Raw genomic sequence first — 16,980 nt, forward strand, 5'->3', positions numbered from 1 at the left:
TTGATTTGTTCTGAGGAGTGTGTGTTTGTGTCACCACACTGGCTATGCTGGTGTTTTTGTGGCGTTGGGTTCTGTCGGTCCTGGGCACACCGAAGTAAAATTGCTGTTCTGTCCCTAGTTAGGCTTAAGAGCGGGTTCCCTTTGGAATTCGTTTGGGAGGTTATTAGTGTGGGGAGAACGTGGTTGGAGCAGTTATCTCGGGGGCATGTCCAAAGCTGCAGGTGGGTCGCAATTTTATGGTTGCTTCACCAGGCTTTTAGGTTTAAGTGCATAAGTACCGACTACAAGTAGCACCTGAAGACTAGAGAGGAACTTAGTTAGACTCTTGATAGGCAGTTACAGGGACGGTGCTGCGGTGATAATTTTGGGCTGTATGAGCTCAATGTGCTGCGGGTAGGATTTGTAACCTGTTTTTGTTGCATCGGCAGTTTTGGCGTGGTTTGGGCAGGTAAATTGTGTTTAAGTCATGGCTAGTGTGGAGGATTTTTTGAGAGCTCCGTCGGAGGAGTTTTTGGAGCACTGTTCGCGGGAGCAGTTGTTGAAAATCGCTGAGCATTTTAAATTGCAAGTCGGTAATAAGATAAGGAAGGAGAACGTTAAAGCTATTATTAAAGTTAACTTGACTGAACTGGGAGTCGTTGCACCCAAGTTGTATGCTGTTGGTCCTGGGCTGGAAACTTTCGCTGCGCCTGTCCCTGGTGAGGCTGGTTTAACTTTCAAGCAGAGGAAAGAGCTGCTTCTGTTACAAACTGAGAGAGAGCGTGCTCAAATTGAGAGGGAAAAACTGGCTGTTGAGAGGTTGACGAGGGAGGCTGCAGTGGAAATGAAAAGACTTGAGGTGGAGGAGCGGGGGTTAAGTTCGAATGCATCTGTTATCGGTGCGGGCCATGCCTCTTTTCCTGTTCCTGGTAGATCTAACAGTACCTCTGGTTCTTTTGATGTTGTCAGTAATCTGCGGTTGGTTCCTCAGTTTTGCGAACGGGACCCAGATATATTTTTCTCCCTTTTTGAGCGTGTTGCCGAGCGTAGAGAGTGGTCGGGCTCTGACTGCACATTACTTTTGCAGTGCGTGCTAACGGGTAAAGCGCAGGAGGCTTATTCTGCTCTCACTGGCTGAGAGTAAAGTTTAGGCAACGGTCAAGGCTGCAGTGTTGAGGGCTTACGAGTTGGTGCCTGGGGCATACTGCCAGAGGGTTTGGACATGGGGGAAGTCTGGGAAGCAGACGCATGTTGAGTTCGCCAGGGAGCTGGTTACCCATTTTAGTCAATGGTGTACAGCTTTGAAAGTTGATACTTATGATGCTTTGTGTGATTTGGTCATTCTAGAGCAGTTCAAAAATTCTGTTCCAAGGCACATTACTGTATATATCAACGAACATAAGGTGCAGACTGCTGCGGAGGCAGCTAAGCTGGCGGATGAGTATGAGCTGACGCACAGGGGTGATCTTGAGCATCATGCTCGTGATGATGGCAGCAGGTTTCGTGTAGCAGGTAAGCGGGAGGAAAGAACTAGTCCTCGCCTGAGTAGGCTAGAACGGGCTACACGGGGCCAGATGTTATGCTGACTCAACCAAAATTTGCAATTATTGCAAAGGCAGGGGCCATTGGAAAGTTGACTGTCCTAGACTTGGGAATAGTGGAGCGCCGGGGAAGTCTGCTGCGTGTGCTGTTTCGGTGCAACCTCCCAGTCCTATAATTTCTCCTTGTCACCAGGTGAGAGCTGAGGCAAGTTGTAAGTTGGAGAAGTCAGATTTCTCTGCGTTCGTGTCTGACGGCTGCATGTAAATGGTGGGGAGTGGCGTCACCATGCCGGTAAAAATTCTGATAGATACTGGGGCATTCTCTGTGGTTATTCCTGATTCTCTTTTGTCTGTTTCTCATAGTGACCTGGTGGGGGAGCAGAGAGTTGATCCCTCGCTAATACAGCTGTTTGGTGGAGTTCTCAGCATTGATGATGGGAGGAATGCTGCGGGTGGTTCCTTGCTGTAGGACAACCTGTTGTTGAGGAAATGGGTGCCACATGGGGAAAACTTTGTTGGTGATCCCGTTTTTCAGATTGGTGTTCCTTCCAAGTTTTGTGATGAAGTGCTGAAAACATCTCATGATCAGTCAGGACATCTGGGGGTCCGTAAGACCTATGACTATATTATGCGGTATTTTTTCTGGCCTCATGTGAAGAGGGATGTGTCCAGGTATATTAGAACATGTCGTACCTGTCAGTTGACTGGGAAGCCATACCAGAGTATAAAGCCAGCTCCTCTGTGTCCTATTCTGGCAGTCGGGCAGCCATTTGAGCACCTGCTAATTGACTGTGCTGGTCCCTTACCTCGCTCGAAGTCTGGTAGCACATATTTGCTTACAGTGATGTGTCAGAGCACAAGGTATCTGGCTCCATATCCACTGCGTTCCATTACTGCTGATACACCAAGCCGTATGCACTTGGTAGAGCGTGATATTGATGTAGGCGAGGCGCAGCCAATCCGCCAGCGTTTTTACAGGGTGTCAGAGGAAAAACGAAAATTGATGGACACAGAGATAAAATATATGCTTGAGAATGGTATAGCAGAACCTTCGTCTTCTTGCTGGGCGTCACCTTGTTTGCTGGTTGATAAGTCTGATAGAAAGCTGTTCGATCGTCTGGGTGATGCACGCCTGATGGTTAACTTGGTAAAGTGTGAGTTTGCTAAGGCCACCGTCACCTACCTTGGTGAGGTAGTCTGGCAGGGGACCATGCGTCCAGTACAGGCAAAAGTGGCTGCAATTGAGCAGTATCCAGTGCCAGCAACCAAGAATGAACTCCAGCGTTTTCTGGGTCTTGTGGGTTACTACCGCAGTTTTTGTAAAAATGTCGACTGTGGTAGCTCCATTGACAGATTTACTTTGCTTTGTTAAGAGCTTTGTCAAGCACACCCTCCTCTTAAGTTGTACTGTACTGTTTAATGTGTAACCTCTCTGACCTTCTATCTCTCTTTGTCAGTCTTAAATGCTTCTCCAGGTGCCGAAGTTGCTGGGTTGCAGGGTGTAGTTGGTTGGCTGGGGGAGACTCTTTAAGAACCAGTCTGTACAGAACATGTATAGTGCATCCGGAAAGTATTCACACCCCTTCACTTTCCCCACATGTTGTTATGTTACAGCCTTATTCCAAAATGGATTAAATTCCTTTTTTTCCCTCATCAATCTACACACAATACCCCATAATGACGAAGTGAAAAAGGTTTTGTAGAAATTTTTGCAATTTTATTAAAAATAAAAAACTGAAATATTGCATGTACATAAGTATTCACACCCTTTGCTATGGCACTCAAAATTGAGCTCAGGTTCATCCTATTTCTACTGATCATCCTTGAGATGTTTCTACATCTTGATTGGAGTCCACCCATAGTAAATTCAATTGACTGGACATGATTTAGAAAGGCACACACCTGTCTATATAAGGTCCCACTGTTGACAGTGCATGTCAGAGCAGAAACCAAGCCATGAAGTCAAAGGAATTGTCTGTGGACCTCCGAGACAGGATTGTATCGAGGCACAGATCTGGGGAAGGGTACAAAAAATTTCTACAGCTTTGAAGGTCCCAAACAGCACAGTGGTCTCCATCATTCATAAATGGAAGAAGTTTGGATCCACCAGGACTCTTCCTAGAGCTGGCCGCCCAGCCAAACTGAGCAATCGGGGGAGAAGGGCCTTGGTCAGGGAGGTGACCAAAAACCTGATGGTCACTCTGACAGAGCTCCAGCGTTCCTCTGTGGAGATGGGAGAACCTTCCAGAAGGACAACCATCTCTGCAGCACTCCACCAATCAGGCCTTTATGGTAGAGTGGCCAGACGGAAGCCTCTGCTCAGTAAAAGACATGTGACAGTCCGCTTGGAGTTTGCCAGAAAGCACCTAAAGGACTCTCAGACCATGAGAAACAATATTCTCTGGTCTGATGAAACCAAGATTAAACTCTTTGGCCTGAATGCCAAACGTCACGTCTGGAAGAAACCAGGCACCTCTCATCACCTTGCTAATACCATCCCGACAGTGAAGCATGGTGGTGGCAGCATCCTGCTGTAGGGATGTTTTTCAGCGGCAGGAACTGGGAGACTAGTCAGGATCGAGGGAAAGATGAGTGGAGCAAAGTACAGAGAGATCCTTGATGAAAACCTGCTCCAGAGCACTCAGGACCTCAGACTGGGGCGAAGGTTTACCTTTCAACACGACAACGACCCTAAGCACACAGCCAAGACAACGAAAGAGTGGCTTCGGGACAAGTCTGTTAATGTCCTTGAGTGGCTCAGCCAGTCCCCAGACTTGAACATCTCTGGAAAGACCTGAAAATAGCTGTGCAGTGACACTCCCCATCTAACCTTACAGAGTTCGAGAGGATCTGCAGAGAAGAATGGGAGAAATACCCCAAATATAGGTGTGCCAAGCTTGTAGCTTCATACCCAAGAAGACTTGAGGCTGTACTCGCTGCCAAGCGTGCCTCAACCAAGTACTGGGTAAAGGGTGTGAATACTTATGTACATGCAATATTTCAGTTTTTTATTTATTTATTTTTTTATAAATTTATTTCTGATTTTTCCCTTTTTCTCCCAATTTAGTGGCCAATCGATCCCTATTTTAATTCAAACACCCACCTTCGCACTGTATGCGTTCGCCAACTGCATCTCTCTGGCCGGCAGTCTCGAAGGAGACCGCCTCGCCACTTTCGTGACAAGGCGACTCCAAGCCGAACCACTGTTTTTCCGACACACACAGAGACGCATTCACGTGACGAACACAAGCCGACTCCGCCCCCCTCCCGAAGACAGCGTTGCCAATGATCGCTGCTTCGTCGAGTCCGGCCATAGTCGGATCTGACGAGACCGGGGCGCGAACCCCAGTCCCCAGTGGGCAACTGCATCGACACAGAGCCGATGCTTAGACCGCTACACCACCGCGGACCTCAGTTTTTTATTTTTAATAAATTTGCAAACATTTCTACAAAACCTTTTTCGCTTTTGCATTATGGGGTATAGTATGTAGATTGATGAGAAAAAAAGGAATTTAATCCATTTTGGAATAAGGCTGTAACATAATAAAATGTGGGGAAAGTGAAGGGGTGTGAATGCTTTCTGGATGCACTGTATTTGGTTAAGAGCAGTTAGCTGTAAAGTTATGTCTATTTACTATTTTGATTTTGAAGTAGCTGTGGTCTGCCGGTTTTCCTGGTGGGAATCCCATTTTTATTGGGGGGGGGGGTTGTGACGACCCCTCCGCCCCACTAGTGGCGCCTGTGATTTTGTGTTCTTCTTTGTCTTGCAGGATCCTTGTGAGGGGTGGAGGCTCGTCATAATGTTGGTGAGGGGCGGACGCTCGCCCTTTTTGCTCATGAGCTGAGTGCAGACTACCACATTATTTCGTTGCTCTTTGTCGTTTTGTAAATAAATGTGCTTGGGCAAAATTGCAAACTTGTCTGGTCTCTCATCTTTGTTGCAGCCTATGAGCCGGGCTGTGACACACACACACAAAAAAAAAAGTTTGTCCATAATTTATTAATTTGGTAGTAGTTCTGCTATTTTGACTTTAGTTAAGTTGGAGGCTTGAGAACAGTTCTTCACTGTATTTTTTTAAAATATATGCATTTTTTGCCAGGCTTTACATTTTATTCATATTTTTTATTATTTATTTCCAAGAATAAAACCCTTTTATTTTTGCACATTTCCTTATGTCTCCCTTGCCTACCTGCTTCATCTCTCACACTACGGGTCTTTTCTAACTGACACTACAAACATCACAGTAAGGAACACAGTAACAGAGTAAGGAATCTCCAACCCATGGATGCCAAGACTTTCAAAGCCTTCATCTCCTCTTACCTTTTCTTCCATGAAGCTCTTGATAAGGACTAGTTTCTGGAAAGACCCTAGCCTTTCATCCCAGTGGCCCCTGATCCTGTTCTCCTCCCTCTTTGTGGTCTCCATCACTGCGGGACTTGGCTCTGACATATAACCTTCCCAGCCCTCTGGGTTGATGCATACCTGCAGGCGCCCTGGACATGGGAACACGTCAGATCTTGTAGTGGCCATCTCAAAGATTCTCACTCAATTAAATGCCTGTTAACTTACTATCTTTTGCTAACTGAAGAAACACAATGACAATTCAGCCTGTCGGCCACTGATGAAAAGCCTTGCGTTTGCAGTAATATGGAGAAATACATATGTGCATCTGTGGCGACATTCCTGCAAAAATCACTAGCATTACGCAGCTTGTGATGTGTTTTCCATCACCCAGCAGTGGTTGGTCCACCAGACAGGATAGGTGGAACAAATGCTCTGTGTCCCGGTGTTGCGGTGAACAAACTAGTTTGTGGTTTCGAAATTACTCCTGGGAAGTGTATGCCAAAAAATGACACAACTGGAATCTTAAAAGATTGCCATTTTAAGCAGCGCAAACACTATATATCTTCATACAAGACCTTTCTAATAGGTAAGTACATGGGAGCAGACATTCGGATAGAGTAACCAGGACTTGGTTATGTAATGACCCACTTTTCACTCTCACAGATTATAACACCGTTTCTGAATTAGTCGTGGAACTTCGGCATGTTTATTTCGCTCCATGCATAACGTGCACATAATCCGACCGACTCTCGTCTACCTTCCCGCTCCCGTGGCTGCTCTGTTTACTATCCCATAACTCCCTGTGTCCTTAAAGGTGTATTCCCCTAATACTGAACATCACAGGTTACTCTTCCGAATTTAAAGTTATGGTTAAGTCTATGGAATCTGAGTCTATTGGAAATTGTAAATGTTTTAATCTCAATGGGACTAACCTGGTTAAATAAAGGTAAATGAAATCAGGGTAGAATGGTTAACATCCCTATGCTGGGCAGCGATGTATACAGGAAAGCTTCCCACACTTGTAAAGCCACTCAGCAGATGTTGTAGTTTGCATACAAGTGGGAGAATGATATATGCGGACCCTGTCTGAAGCAAATGTGATGATAACGCTGATGAGTCTGGGTACCTAGTTTGACATGGATCTGGGTTTTGATGATCTCCTTGCTGATGCCATTGAAGCAGGGCAGTGTGTCCTCCAGCTCACAGCAGGTCTGCCAGAAGAAGTCACTCAGCCATGGCACATCTGGTTGCTCTGTGTGCTCCTGGGAGATGGAGGGGACAGACAGGGGAGGGGTCAGAAGGAGAGAAAGAACAAGAGACAAATTTGGGGACAGGGAGACGAGCAAACAGAGGGTGTGGGGAGAAAGGTGGTAAAGAGAGAATTAAACAGCAAGCAGGTGTTTAAAAGGGAAGCATGTGTAAGAAGAGATATATGTGGCTCCAACACATGGGGCTAGAGGATGATAGGTTAAAGATGACAGAAGAAAAGAGACAAAGGATGTACATATTGAGTATTAAGAAGGGAAGCAGTGGTGATGAATGGATGAGATGAGAGAAGGAAGATAGGACACGGAGAAACAGAGGTCAGGAAGAAGAAAAGCTGAGACAACACTGGAATAGGAACCACTGTTGCTTCTCACCCAAAGGCCCCAATCAGGAAAATTACTATCACTTTCACTTACCTCCTGCTTAACTTAAGTATAGGTGAGCCCTGAATGGGATGTGAATCTTAGAAGACTTCCCCCAAAGTGACACTAACTGATCTGTATTGTGGTCTCACAACAATCTCAACTCATGAATAAAAATGGTTCTGAACCTCAAAGCTAACTCTTCAGCTCCTCACATTGTCCTTTTCTCTTTGCTATTGTCCAGAGCTCTGGCTCCTCAGCTGGACTCATGTACCCCAGTGTGTTTTCACAGAGAAAGAAACAGACAAGAGACAGAAGCAAGAGAGAGACAGAGACAGAGAGAGAGAGAGGCAGAGGCACTGCAGAAAGCTAACGACTGAAATTCAAGTCCAGCTCTGTTGGCTACAGTGGCTGTCAGGGATCACGAATACCTAGCATGTTGGCAGTAGATACAGATCTGCGGTCATGCTAGATTTCTTCTAGTGTCTACATTTTGGTGCTGGTATTCCACAAGGATCAATTAAATTTATCCCAAATTTGTGACCATGAGGGATGTTTGTTTTACTTAGGGCATTGGAATTGATCATAAAGACAAGGGCCTTATAAAATATTATACAAAAGCTTTGTGGATTTTCATTCTCAGGATTATTTATTTGTCATCCTCCTCAAAGTATGCCTTGCTCTTTCCTTCTTACAATCCTCATTTTCTTTGTTTGGCTCTGTTGCTCTTCTGCCACCAGCCAACCAGAAGGATTTAGAACAGCCCCATAACAAGGGATATTTTTTTTCCTATAAACTGAATCCCCAGTTGAGAAGAGAGAGAATAAAGATATCGGTTTGTAGATTATGTGACAAACAATGTCTTTCTTTTTCTTTTTGAGCGGAACATATTGGATCTTGGCTTGTCTGCAATGAAATGTTCTGGACATAAGACTAACAGATTTTTCTGTTTTCTCCTAATCATAAGAATCAGGAATTAGGAACATTTATTTGTCATTTCATTCCATGCCCCTGCACACATGAAATGAAACGAAATATTGTTTCCCCCAGCCCATAGCAGTACAACACAAAGACAAAAACACATATCCAAACTACAAGAACACATATCCAACATATCCCAAAAATGAATAAATTCACTTGTCCAAGAGAGCAAACGCCAGGATGACTGTAGGAACTGCCAGTCTGCATGGGCTAGCAGTTAGCTTAGCCTGCCCTGCTTTCACATCCTGAACACCTGGTGGTTCAAATACTTAATTGTTTTTCAAACCTCAAGATGTGGTTATGAGTGATCAGCTATCTCTGCATTGTTGCAGGTAGATAAGCATTAGCAAATGTTGACTCGTTTTATTGACAGTTGGCTGTCCCAGCTTTTTGGAACTCTGGCTGAATCATCTATCTTTCTTTTTCTCACCAGCTAAACACAATCACTGTCCTTCAGTTGGGTAAAAATGCATGTTTGACTGTGATTTTCACTTCTCTATCTCAATTGTCAAGCAGTCTTTCACAAATCATGCAACTGTCAAGATCTTTAGACACATGAGACCCAATGAAAAAAACCTGCTATATATTTAATGGACATGCATTCGAAAGCAAATTGACAAATTATTTTCTGAAAAATATAAAACCTGTTTTCAATTATGTTTATGGGTCCAAGGATCTTGTCAATAGCTGGGTGTAAAATTGGAATGTTCTCTGAAAAAATAGATATTTAAAAGTATCGCACCAATTGGAGTGTATTTGAAGCTGCAACTGGCAACGTGGATGAACTGACACTGTGACATCTTACATCAGCTTTTGTGAAGACGTGTGTGCCTACCAAGACCTTCTGCACATATAACAATAACAAGCCATGGTTCACAGCCAAACTAAGACAACTTCGGCAGGCCAAGCAGGATGCCTTCAGTAGTGGGGATAGAGCCCTGTACAAGCAGGCCAGAAATTCACTGACAAAGGAGGTAAGAGTGGCTAAAAGAAGCTACACTGAAAAACGGAAAAACAGGTTTCCAGCCAATGACTCTGCATCAGTGTGGAGGGGCCTGCAAGACATCACAAACTATGGAAGACACTCCCCCCATGCTGAGGCAAACAAAGACCTGGCTGATGACTTGAATGTCTTCTACTGCAGGTTTGAGAGGGACATTCACACCCCTCATCCACTCCAGCCCATTGACAACAGTCCATATCACACCTCTGGCAAACCCCCCTACTCTCCCCCCCAATACTCAGGCTGAACTCAAGATACGTGAAGAGAATGTGAGCCAGCTATATCAGAAACAGAAGACCAGGAAAGCACCGGGCGCAGACGGTGTCTCCCCATCCTGCCTTAAAGCATGTGCTGACCAATTGGCTCCGATCTTCACACATATCTTCACACATATTCACTCATTTAAAAAAAAGAATCTTTCTTTCACTTTTACTTTAGCACTGGTTTTGCTCTTAGATGCTTGTTTAGATGCACTTATGACCTCTGATGACTAGTAGTTCTCCTGATTTCCTACGTTAAATGCACTTATTGTAAGTCGCTTTGGATAAAAGCGTCAGCTAAATGACTGTAATGTAATATCTTAAAAATCCTTGGAGCTGTGTGAAGTCCCCTCCTGCTTCAATGCTCCGCCATCAACCCAGTCCCTGAGAAACCCTCTATCACAGGACTGAATGAATACAGGCCTGTCACTCTGATGTCTGTGGTCATGAAATATTTCGAACAACTGGTATTGGCCCACCTGAAGAATGTCACAGGACACCTGCTGGACCCCCTGCAGTTTGCCTACCTGGTAAACAGATCAGTGGATTATCCAGTCAACATGGGACAGCACTACATCCTGCAACACCTTGACTGCCCAGCGACATATGTTTGTGGACTTCAGCTCAGCGTTCAACACCATCATTCCAGAAATTCTCTCCTCCAAACCCTCCCAGTTCACTGTATCCCCCTCCATCTGTCAGTCGATCACGAGCTTCCTTACAGGAAGGAAACAGTAGGTGACACTGGGGGAAGTCACTTCTGGTATACGAACGGTCAACACTGGTGCTCCACAGGGATGTGTCCTATCCCCACTGTTCTTCTCCCTCTACATCAATGACTGCACCTGCAAGGACCCAGCTGTTAAACTCCTACACTACAGTTATCGGACTCATCCAGGATAGCAACGAGTCTGCATATCAGCAGCAGGTTGAGCAGCTGGTGCTCTCTGGTGCAGTCATAATGACTTGGAGCTAAACATGTTCAACACTGTGGAGATGACAGTGGACTTTAGGAGACACCCCTCAGCACTGCTCCCCCTCACAATATCCAACAGCCCTGTGTCAACCGTGGAGACCTTCCAAGTTTCTGGGAACTACCATTTACATAAAAACTCTACATAGTAGTGTCATACCTGTTGTGCATACATGTTTGTGTCCAATGCCCTGTTTGTTGTTCCATTTATTTATTCTGTTTTTCTTTTGTTTTCTTTATTTGTGTTAGCGATGTATGCAAGTGCTAGATGCTACTGTGAACCAAAGTCAAATTCCTCGTATGCATAGGCACACTTGACCAATAAAGTTGATCCTGATTCTGATAAACTCCTTGAAAAGCACTTTTTGGAGATGCAAAATGTTCATCAGAGAAAACTACCAGTATTTTTCTACATAACCAAGTTGGACTCCCTGACCATGTAAAGAAAATCCCTTGTCCCCTCTACCTTATCCAAGGGGGCAGCCCCTCTTATGAAATGCTGCCATTCAATGTTGGAGACCTCTCTGCGCTGCCTCATGATCTCCACGCACAACAGGAAGCTGTAGATGATCTTGTGCTGCTCAAAGAGACCCCGCGACACGTTGGTGTATGAGGTGAGCAGGGTCTGATTCAGCAGGGTCTGTAGACGCTTCTCTAACACCTCGCTCTTCTCTGATGTCTCAATGGTTGAATTGAAGAGCTGTGGGAGTGGGAGAGGTGGCGGGAGGGGGAGTCAGAGTCATTGGAGGGACAATAGAGGGATATGAAGAACGGAAGATGGGTGCGCAAAGGAAGGAATCAGAGATGGGGAGGAGGGAGGGGTTAAAAAGAGATGAAAGAGTGAGTTTGTCATTTGCTTGCTATTTGTATGACTTGGTGCAGAAGAGAAGAGAAGAGAGCACTTTCAGCCATTTTACAAAGTTTCCCCAAATGTATGTAATGTTTAATAACACCCCATTTACAACTCTGGTGGGATTAGGTAAACCCTGGCAGAGATTTGTCTTGAGGATTGCAAAGTAAACCACAGCTAACCTCTCACCTGCTTGAAATACTTGAGGGAAAATTGGTACATGGGGTCGATCTCAGAGAGGCCAGCAATGACAAAGTACATGATGGAGCCACGGGTGGCCACTGGTCTATAGCGTTCCCTTGCTGCATTGATCTTCAACTCAGTGGTCTCGGCCTCCTCCAGACGATGCTTAATGGCCGCTGATGTCACCTGAGGGACGAGAGAGAGACAGAGAGAAAGGAATGACAGAGAAAGAAAACAGAAGAGATACAGGAACAAAAAGAAGGGAAAGATGATAATTTAAATAAGACAAGAATACATGTCTTATGTAAATAACAAGGACAAGAATACATAATGAATCAAATAAATAATTTGAACATACCTTTGACATACTGGACGCTTAACACTTAATAATTTTGACTGCACTGAACCAAACCAATCCACGTTATCCCAGACCAACCTTTGACTCTTGCAGGGTCTGAACCAACTCCTCTTTGTCCAGGATGTTACCCTCAGAGGCAAAGAGGAGCTTGAGGATGCGGTCTTCGATGTCCTTTAGCTGGTTGTGGTCGGCATTAATCTGCACAATCAGCTGATTCCTTTGTTCCTCCAGGTCTGGGCGTTCAAGGCGCACCACATCGCTGGGGGTACAGAAGAGGGGATGAAATGAAGGTTAAGAGTTTAAGTTATTTCAGAGAACCTCTTGGGATATAGTTGATGGCAATGTAGATGTGTGTTTGAGTGAGGGCGTGGTCTGTGTGGTTGTGTGTACCTAAGAAGCTGATCCTCCAGGCCAGACTCGGTCACTGTGAAGTTGATGATGGTCACTTTGATACACACCTATAAGGCAATGCAAACAGAGCTAAAACATACACATAAGGCTTGTTTAAACACTCAAATACAGGACACTCAGAGGGCACAGCAGTTCATTAAGCTAGTGTTCCAACACTGAAATTCTAATTTTGGATACTGGTTTTGCTCTCTACTCAGCTGGGCATCACAGGGAGTTCATTTGGCAGCATTCCTGGGAGGGGAGCCCGAAGGACTTTTCTGTCTCACCATTTCAAATAGCAACTCCTACAGGTGATAGGGTGCCTGTACAGCTGTGGGAAGGTCTGGGGGAAGGAGGGCCTTCTCTGCATTTGTCAAATTCTCCTGGAGAAACCTGCTGATGGTGGTTTCATGGCAGGTAAAAAGAGGTGACTGGCTGGCTCAATGTATATCAGGGGAAACACATTGAAGTCTTTGCTCTCCCCAACCACTGTAGGGGTCATGCAATGGTGGGACCCAGGAGAAGTGGGAATTGAGTATTCCAAATTGAAAAGAACAATGTGTTTAAAAAAATCCCCCCCAAACTTGCATACAAATACCCGTACCACATCCCACTAAACACAGAGTGAGACTGGCTGGGGAGATCAACAGAAAGTATGATCCTTGTGAATGTCAGTGGTCAACACTTTATTCAGCTCCCAACCATCCTGACTGTGCCATGTCAAAGTGAATGCTCAGGATGTTGGATCAGTGACTGGCACCGACAGCTCTGAAAGAGGCTTGAAAGAAAGCCAACAGATGAGTCCAAGTTGCTTTAGTTTCTGCTCTGCCTGAATGCACTGCTGGCTAGTTCTGGCTGTGGGACAAGACATTGATAACAGGGAGCATATCCAGCTTTCTTGGCAGCAGGTGAAGAGCAGGGCACAAGGGGGTTGGCAGGTGGGTATTTCTTTTGACAATGGATACCAATCCAACCATACTACAGTGGATGCTAATTTGAAAGTCAAATGTTTATTCTATCTGCAGCGACACTGTTGGCATTGTAAAAGGGCAAGAGGGATGTCACATTCTGTATTACTTCAAAACAAATATGCTTCTTTCTCTACTCTGGTATTATTGTAACGTTGTATAATTGGGTCCTTTGGACTCCGAAAAAAAAGAAAAGAAAGTTTGGTGCAAACATCAGCAGGGTTGTGTATTTTTGTAGGTAAAATTATCCAGTGGAGTTTTCCTCATAGACAGCTTGGGTTTGTTTGCATTCAGTTTGTCACCAAAACATGTATGTCTTTGATGGCTAACAAAAAAGTTGAATGCATTTTCGACCTCATGAAACATTTGCAAAGTCTTTTTTGGAATGATTTGATGGCTACATCATTTATATATCAGCTTGCGATCGTCCTCACTTTTTATTGGTAGATATGGCACATTACCACCATCGTGATGAGCTGTAAAATTGCATGAAACTGAAACAAACATAAAACATAATTCAGTTATTCTCACTCCTCTGTATTGGTATGAAATTTTCTCTCCGACGGCAGCTCTCTTCCCTTAGGAAGAGCCTCGCCAATGTTTACATGGTTTCCCTGTTTAGTCCTTTTGTCTTCTCCGTTTCTCCATTCCTCCATTCTATATTATGGTCAGGCTTAACTTTATTTGCTTACGTTGCAGTTGCTTTGCTTCCTATGGTCAACTTTTTTTTTAAAATCAAACTTTATTTTAAAAAAAAAATCAATTGAATGTATAATAAATATGCCAGAGAGGAAAAATGCACACTTATTAGACAAAGACCTTGTAAAGCTTGTAAATCATAAAGCTATATTTTAAGAGCTTTTTTGTTATTACATTCAGCTAAAGTGGAAATGTGTAGTTTGAGATTAACGAACAGTCCAGGGAGGCTTGGTTTCTTATTTGCAAGTTTAGATTTAAGGATGTAGAATTTAGTTAAAAAGAATAGTTTTATTTTTTAATTCCCGTGTTACTGCCGGCTTGGTCGGGCGTTCCTACAGACACAGTTGTCCGCGTCTGCGGGTGGGAAGCTGGATGTGGGTATGTGTCCTGGTCGCTGCACTAGCGCCTCCTCTGGTCGGTCGGGTGATTGTTCAGGGGGGAGGGGGAACTGGGGGGAATAGCGTGATCCTCCCACATGCTACGTCCCCCTGGTGAAACTCCTCACTGTCAGGTGAAAAGAAGCAGTTGGCAGCTACACATGTATTGCAGGAGACGTGTAGTAGTCTGCAGCCCTCCCCGGATCAGCAAAGGGGGTGGAGCAGTGACTGGAATGGCTTGAAAAATAGGTTAATTGGCCGAACACAATTACGGAGAAAAAGCGGGAAAAAATCTGCCCCCCCCCCAAAAAAAATAGTTAAATTGATCAGATGAAACTGTTTGCTTGAATTTCTGTCCTGATCGAGGAATGAAACAAAACATCCTCCGACTGATGTTTCCTTCTTCTTCAGTGTTTTATGCCCACATAAAACACGTGCTGGAGGGACATCTGATACAAACAAAATGGGGACCTGCTTTTCTTACTGTGCTCTACCTCTATAGTGCCATAAAAGCTCCATTGGATACCTTAAATGACTTCCAAGTGACTTTGTAGCTTTCTGTCGTACAGCTGGTGAATGACAGATGAACACAAGAAACTTTTCGGATTTTCATTAAGCAGACATTGTTGATAATGAACAATAAACAATACCACCATCGGACCGAGATCAATGAGGATGTAAGGGTGCTAGAACTAAATTAGTGACATGCTGAATATGGCTCCTTGTCAACCGCATTTGCCTGACAAAGCTCAAGTGTGTGTGTGTGTGTGTGTGTGTGTGTGTGTGTGTGTGTGTGTGTGTGTGTGTGTGTGTGTGTGTGTGTGTTTACCTCAGGGAGATAGTGTGGGTTTGCCATCTTGGTGATCATGTAAAACCTGAAGTTCTTGTCATAGTCAATGTCTGAGTCTCCCAGGCGTATCAATGTGCGCCCACCTGACACAAATGTCTGCTTCAGCAGGATGGGCTCAAGAACTGGATCTAGGGTCTCCTTCAGCTAATCACACACATACATTTACAAACACATGCACATGTGTACATACAGATGTGGGCACACACACTAGTCATACAGTTGAACATAGAGGTGTGAGTTTATGCTAACACTTAATAATCTACACTGATGTCTTCTATCTTTATACATGCCAAACAGGAGTGCGAGTACAATCCCATTCACCAAGCTCCGGGCTCCCCTCTGACCTCCCTAATGGCTCTGCCAAGGTCGGCACTACTTCATTTGAATTTGTCAGTACTAGCTGATTCTCCTGATTTAAAAAAAAATGTTTTTAATGTACTTGCCACGTTTAACTGATTTTTAACATTTAGAAATAATCACAATGAAATGCCAGTGCCATTGTAACGGGTATATTTTTCTTAATTGACTCTACACTTGTCTTTGAGGTTGTGTGTGTGTGTGTGTGTGTGTGTGTGTTAGCAGGTGTGTATGAGAAAGATGTGGAGAGAGGACAGGCAACCTCCATGTACTGCATGGCCCTTTCTTCTTTTAGCTTTTTTTTATTGTATTTTCATTTGCTGTTCGTGTTTCCAGAAAGACAGAAGGTGATGATAGCTGAACATCACACTTCCTCCCTCGCACTGAACAATGAGTACTTGCCATTTAAGACATTTGTTTCTGTATACTCAAAAAGGATTGTAATGAAAATACAGTTCTATTCATATATGTACTTTATTTTGAACTCATTGTTCTTTTTTCAAACAGTGTTTGTGTAATGTGTGTGTAAGGGAGATAGAGGGAATACAAGATAAAGAAAGGGGGTAGAGAGAAGAGAAGAAAGAGAGAGGGGGTGAGAAAGGGAGATAACGATAAAAATATATACTTAAGCTTCTGCAGCTTTGCGTGCATTTGTTGGTGTTGTTTTGACAAGCTGCTGCAGTGATCCATTCTGTGCCTCTCTACCCTTGGATCAGCCCTTCTTTGAGTCTGGTTTTCATTTGTATCATAGCACAGACACTGCATTGCTGATGCGGGAAATTGCTCTGTGTTAGTACTGTTAGACTTTAGCGCCACATTTGACATTATTCACTATAACATCCTGAATGAAATAGTGGACTGACATTTCTGGTACAGCCCTAAAGTATTTCATTTCATATCTATCCAATAGAATGCTTTCTGTGTCCAGAGAAAATCTCTCTTCAACTGTACATTTGATTTCTTATGGAGTGCCTCAAGGTTCCATTCCTGGACTTATTTTTTTTCTATTTACATGCTGCCCTTGTGTCAGATCATCAGACAGCCCTTTGGAGACAGCACTCCATTTCTATGTTGATGACACATAACTGCACCGTTCTTTTAATACAAATTATTTTTAATATATTTTACACAGTTGTCTTCTTGACATCAAGGGGTGGATGGCTCAAAACTTTTTCAATTAAATTCTAACTCTGATATTTTCATTATAGGCCCTGACTCTGTTGCACATGTTGTTTAAC

At 44.1% G+C, this 16,980-nt stretch overlaps 1 protein-coding gene across 1 annotated transcript in view; it reads right to left on the reverse strand.

Moving 5' to 3' along the window:
• Positions 1-16,980, reverse strand: part of dnah6 (dynein, axonemal, heavy chain 6) — a 197,577-nt gene that overhangs the window by 40,894 nt on the left and 139,703 nt on the right. The window contains exons 59-65 of the mRNA XM_056280529.1: positions 15,365-15,529; positions 12,492-12,559; positions 12,180-12,360; positions 11,750-11,929; positions 11,177-11,410; positions 6,992-7,127; positions 5,842-6,014 (exon numbers count right to left, since the gene is read on the reverse strand). Coding sequence (XP_056136504.1) covers positions 5,842-6,014; positions 6,992-7,127; positions 11,177-11,410; positions 11,750-11,929; positions 12,180-12,360; positions 12,492-12,559; positions 15,365-15,529 — 1,137 coding nt within the window. The remainder of the gene's footprint in view (positions 1-5,841; positions 6,015-6,991; positions 7,128-11,176; positions 11,411-11,749; positions 11,930-12,179; positions 12,361-12,491; positions 12,560-15,364; positions 15,530-16,980) is intronic.

Source organism: Lampris incognitus, chromosome 5 (genome assembly GCF_029633865.1).
Source record: "Lampris incognitus isolate fLamInc1 chromosome 5, fLamInc1.hap2, whole genome shotgun sequence".
Classification (NCBI taxonomy): domain Eukaryota; kingdom Metazoa; phylum Chordata; class Actinopteri; order Lampriformes; family Lampridae; genus Lampris; species Lampris incognitus.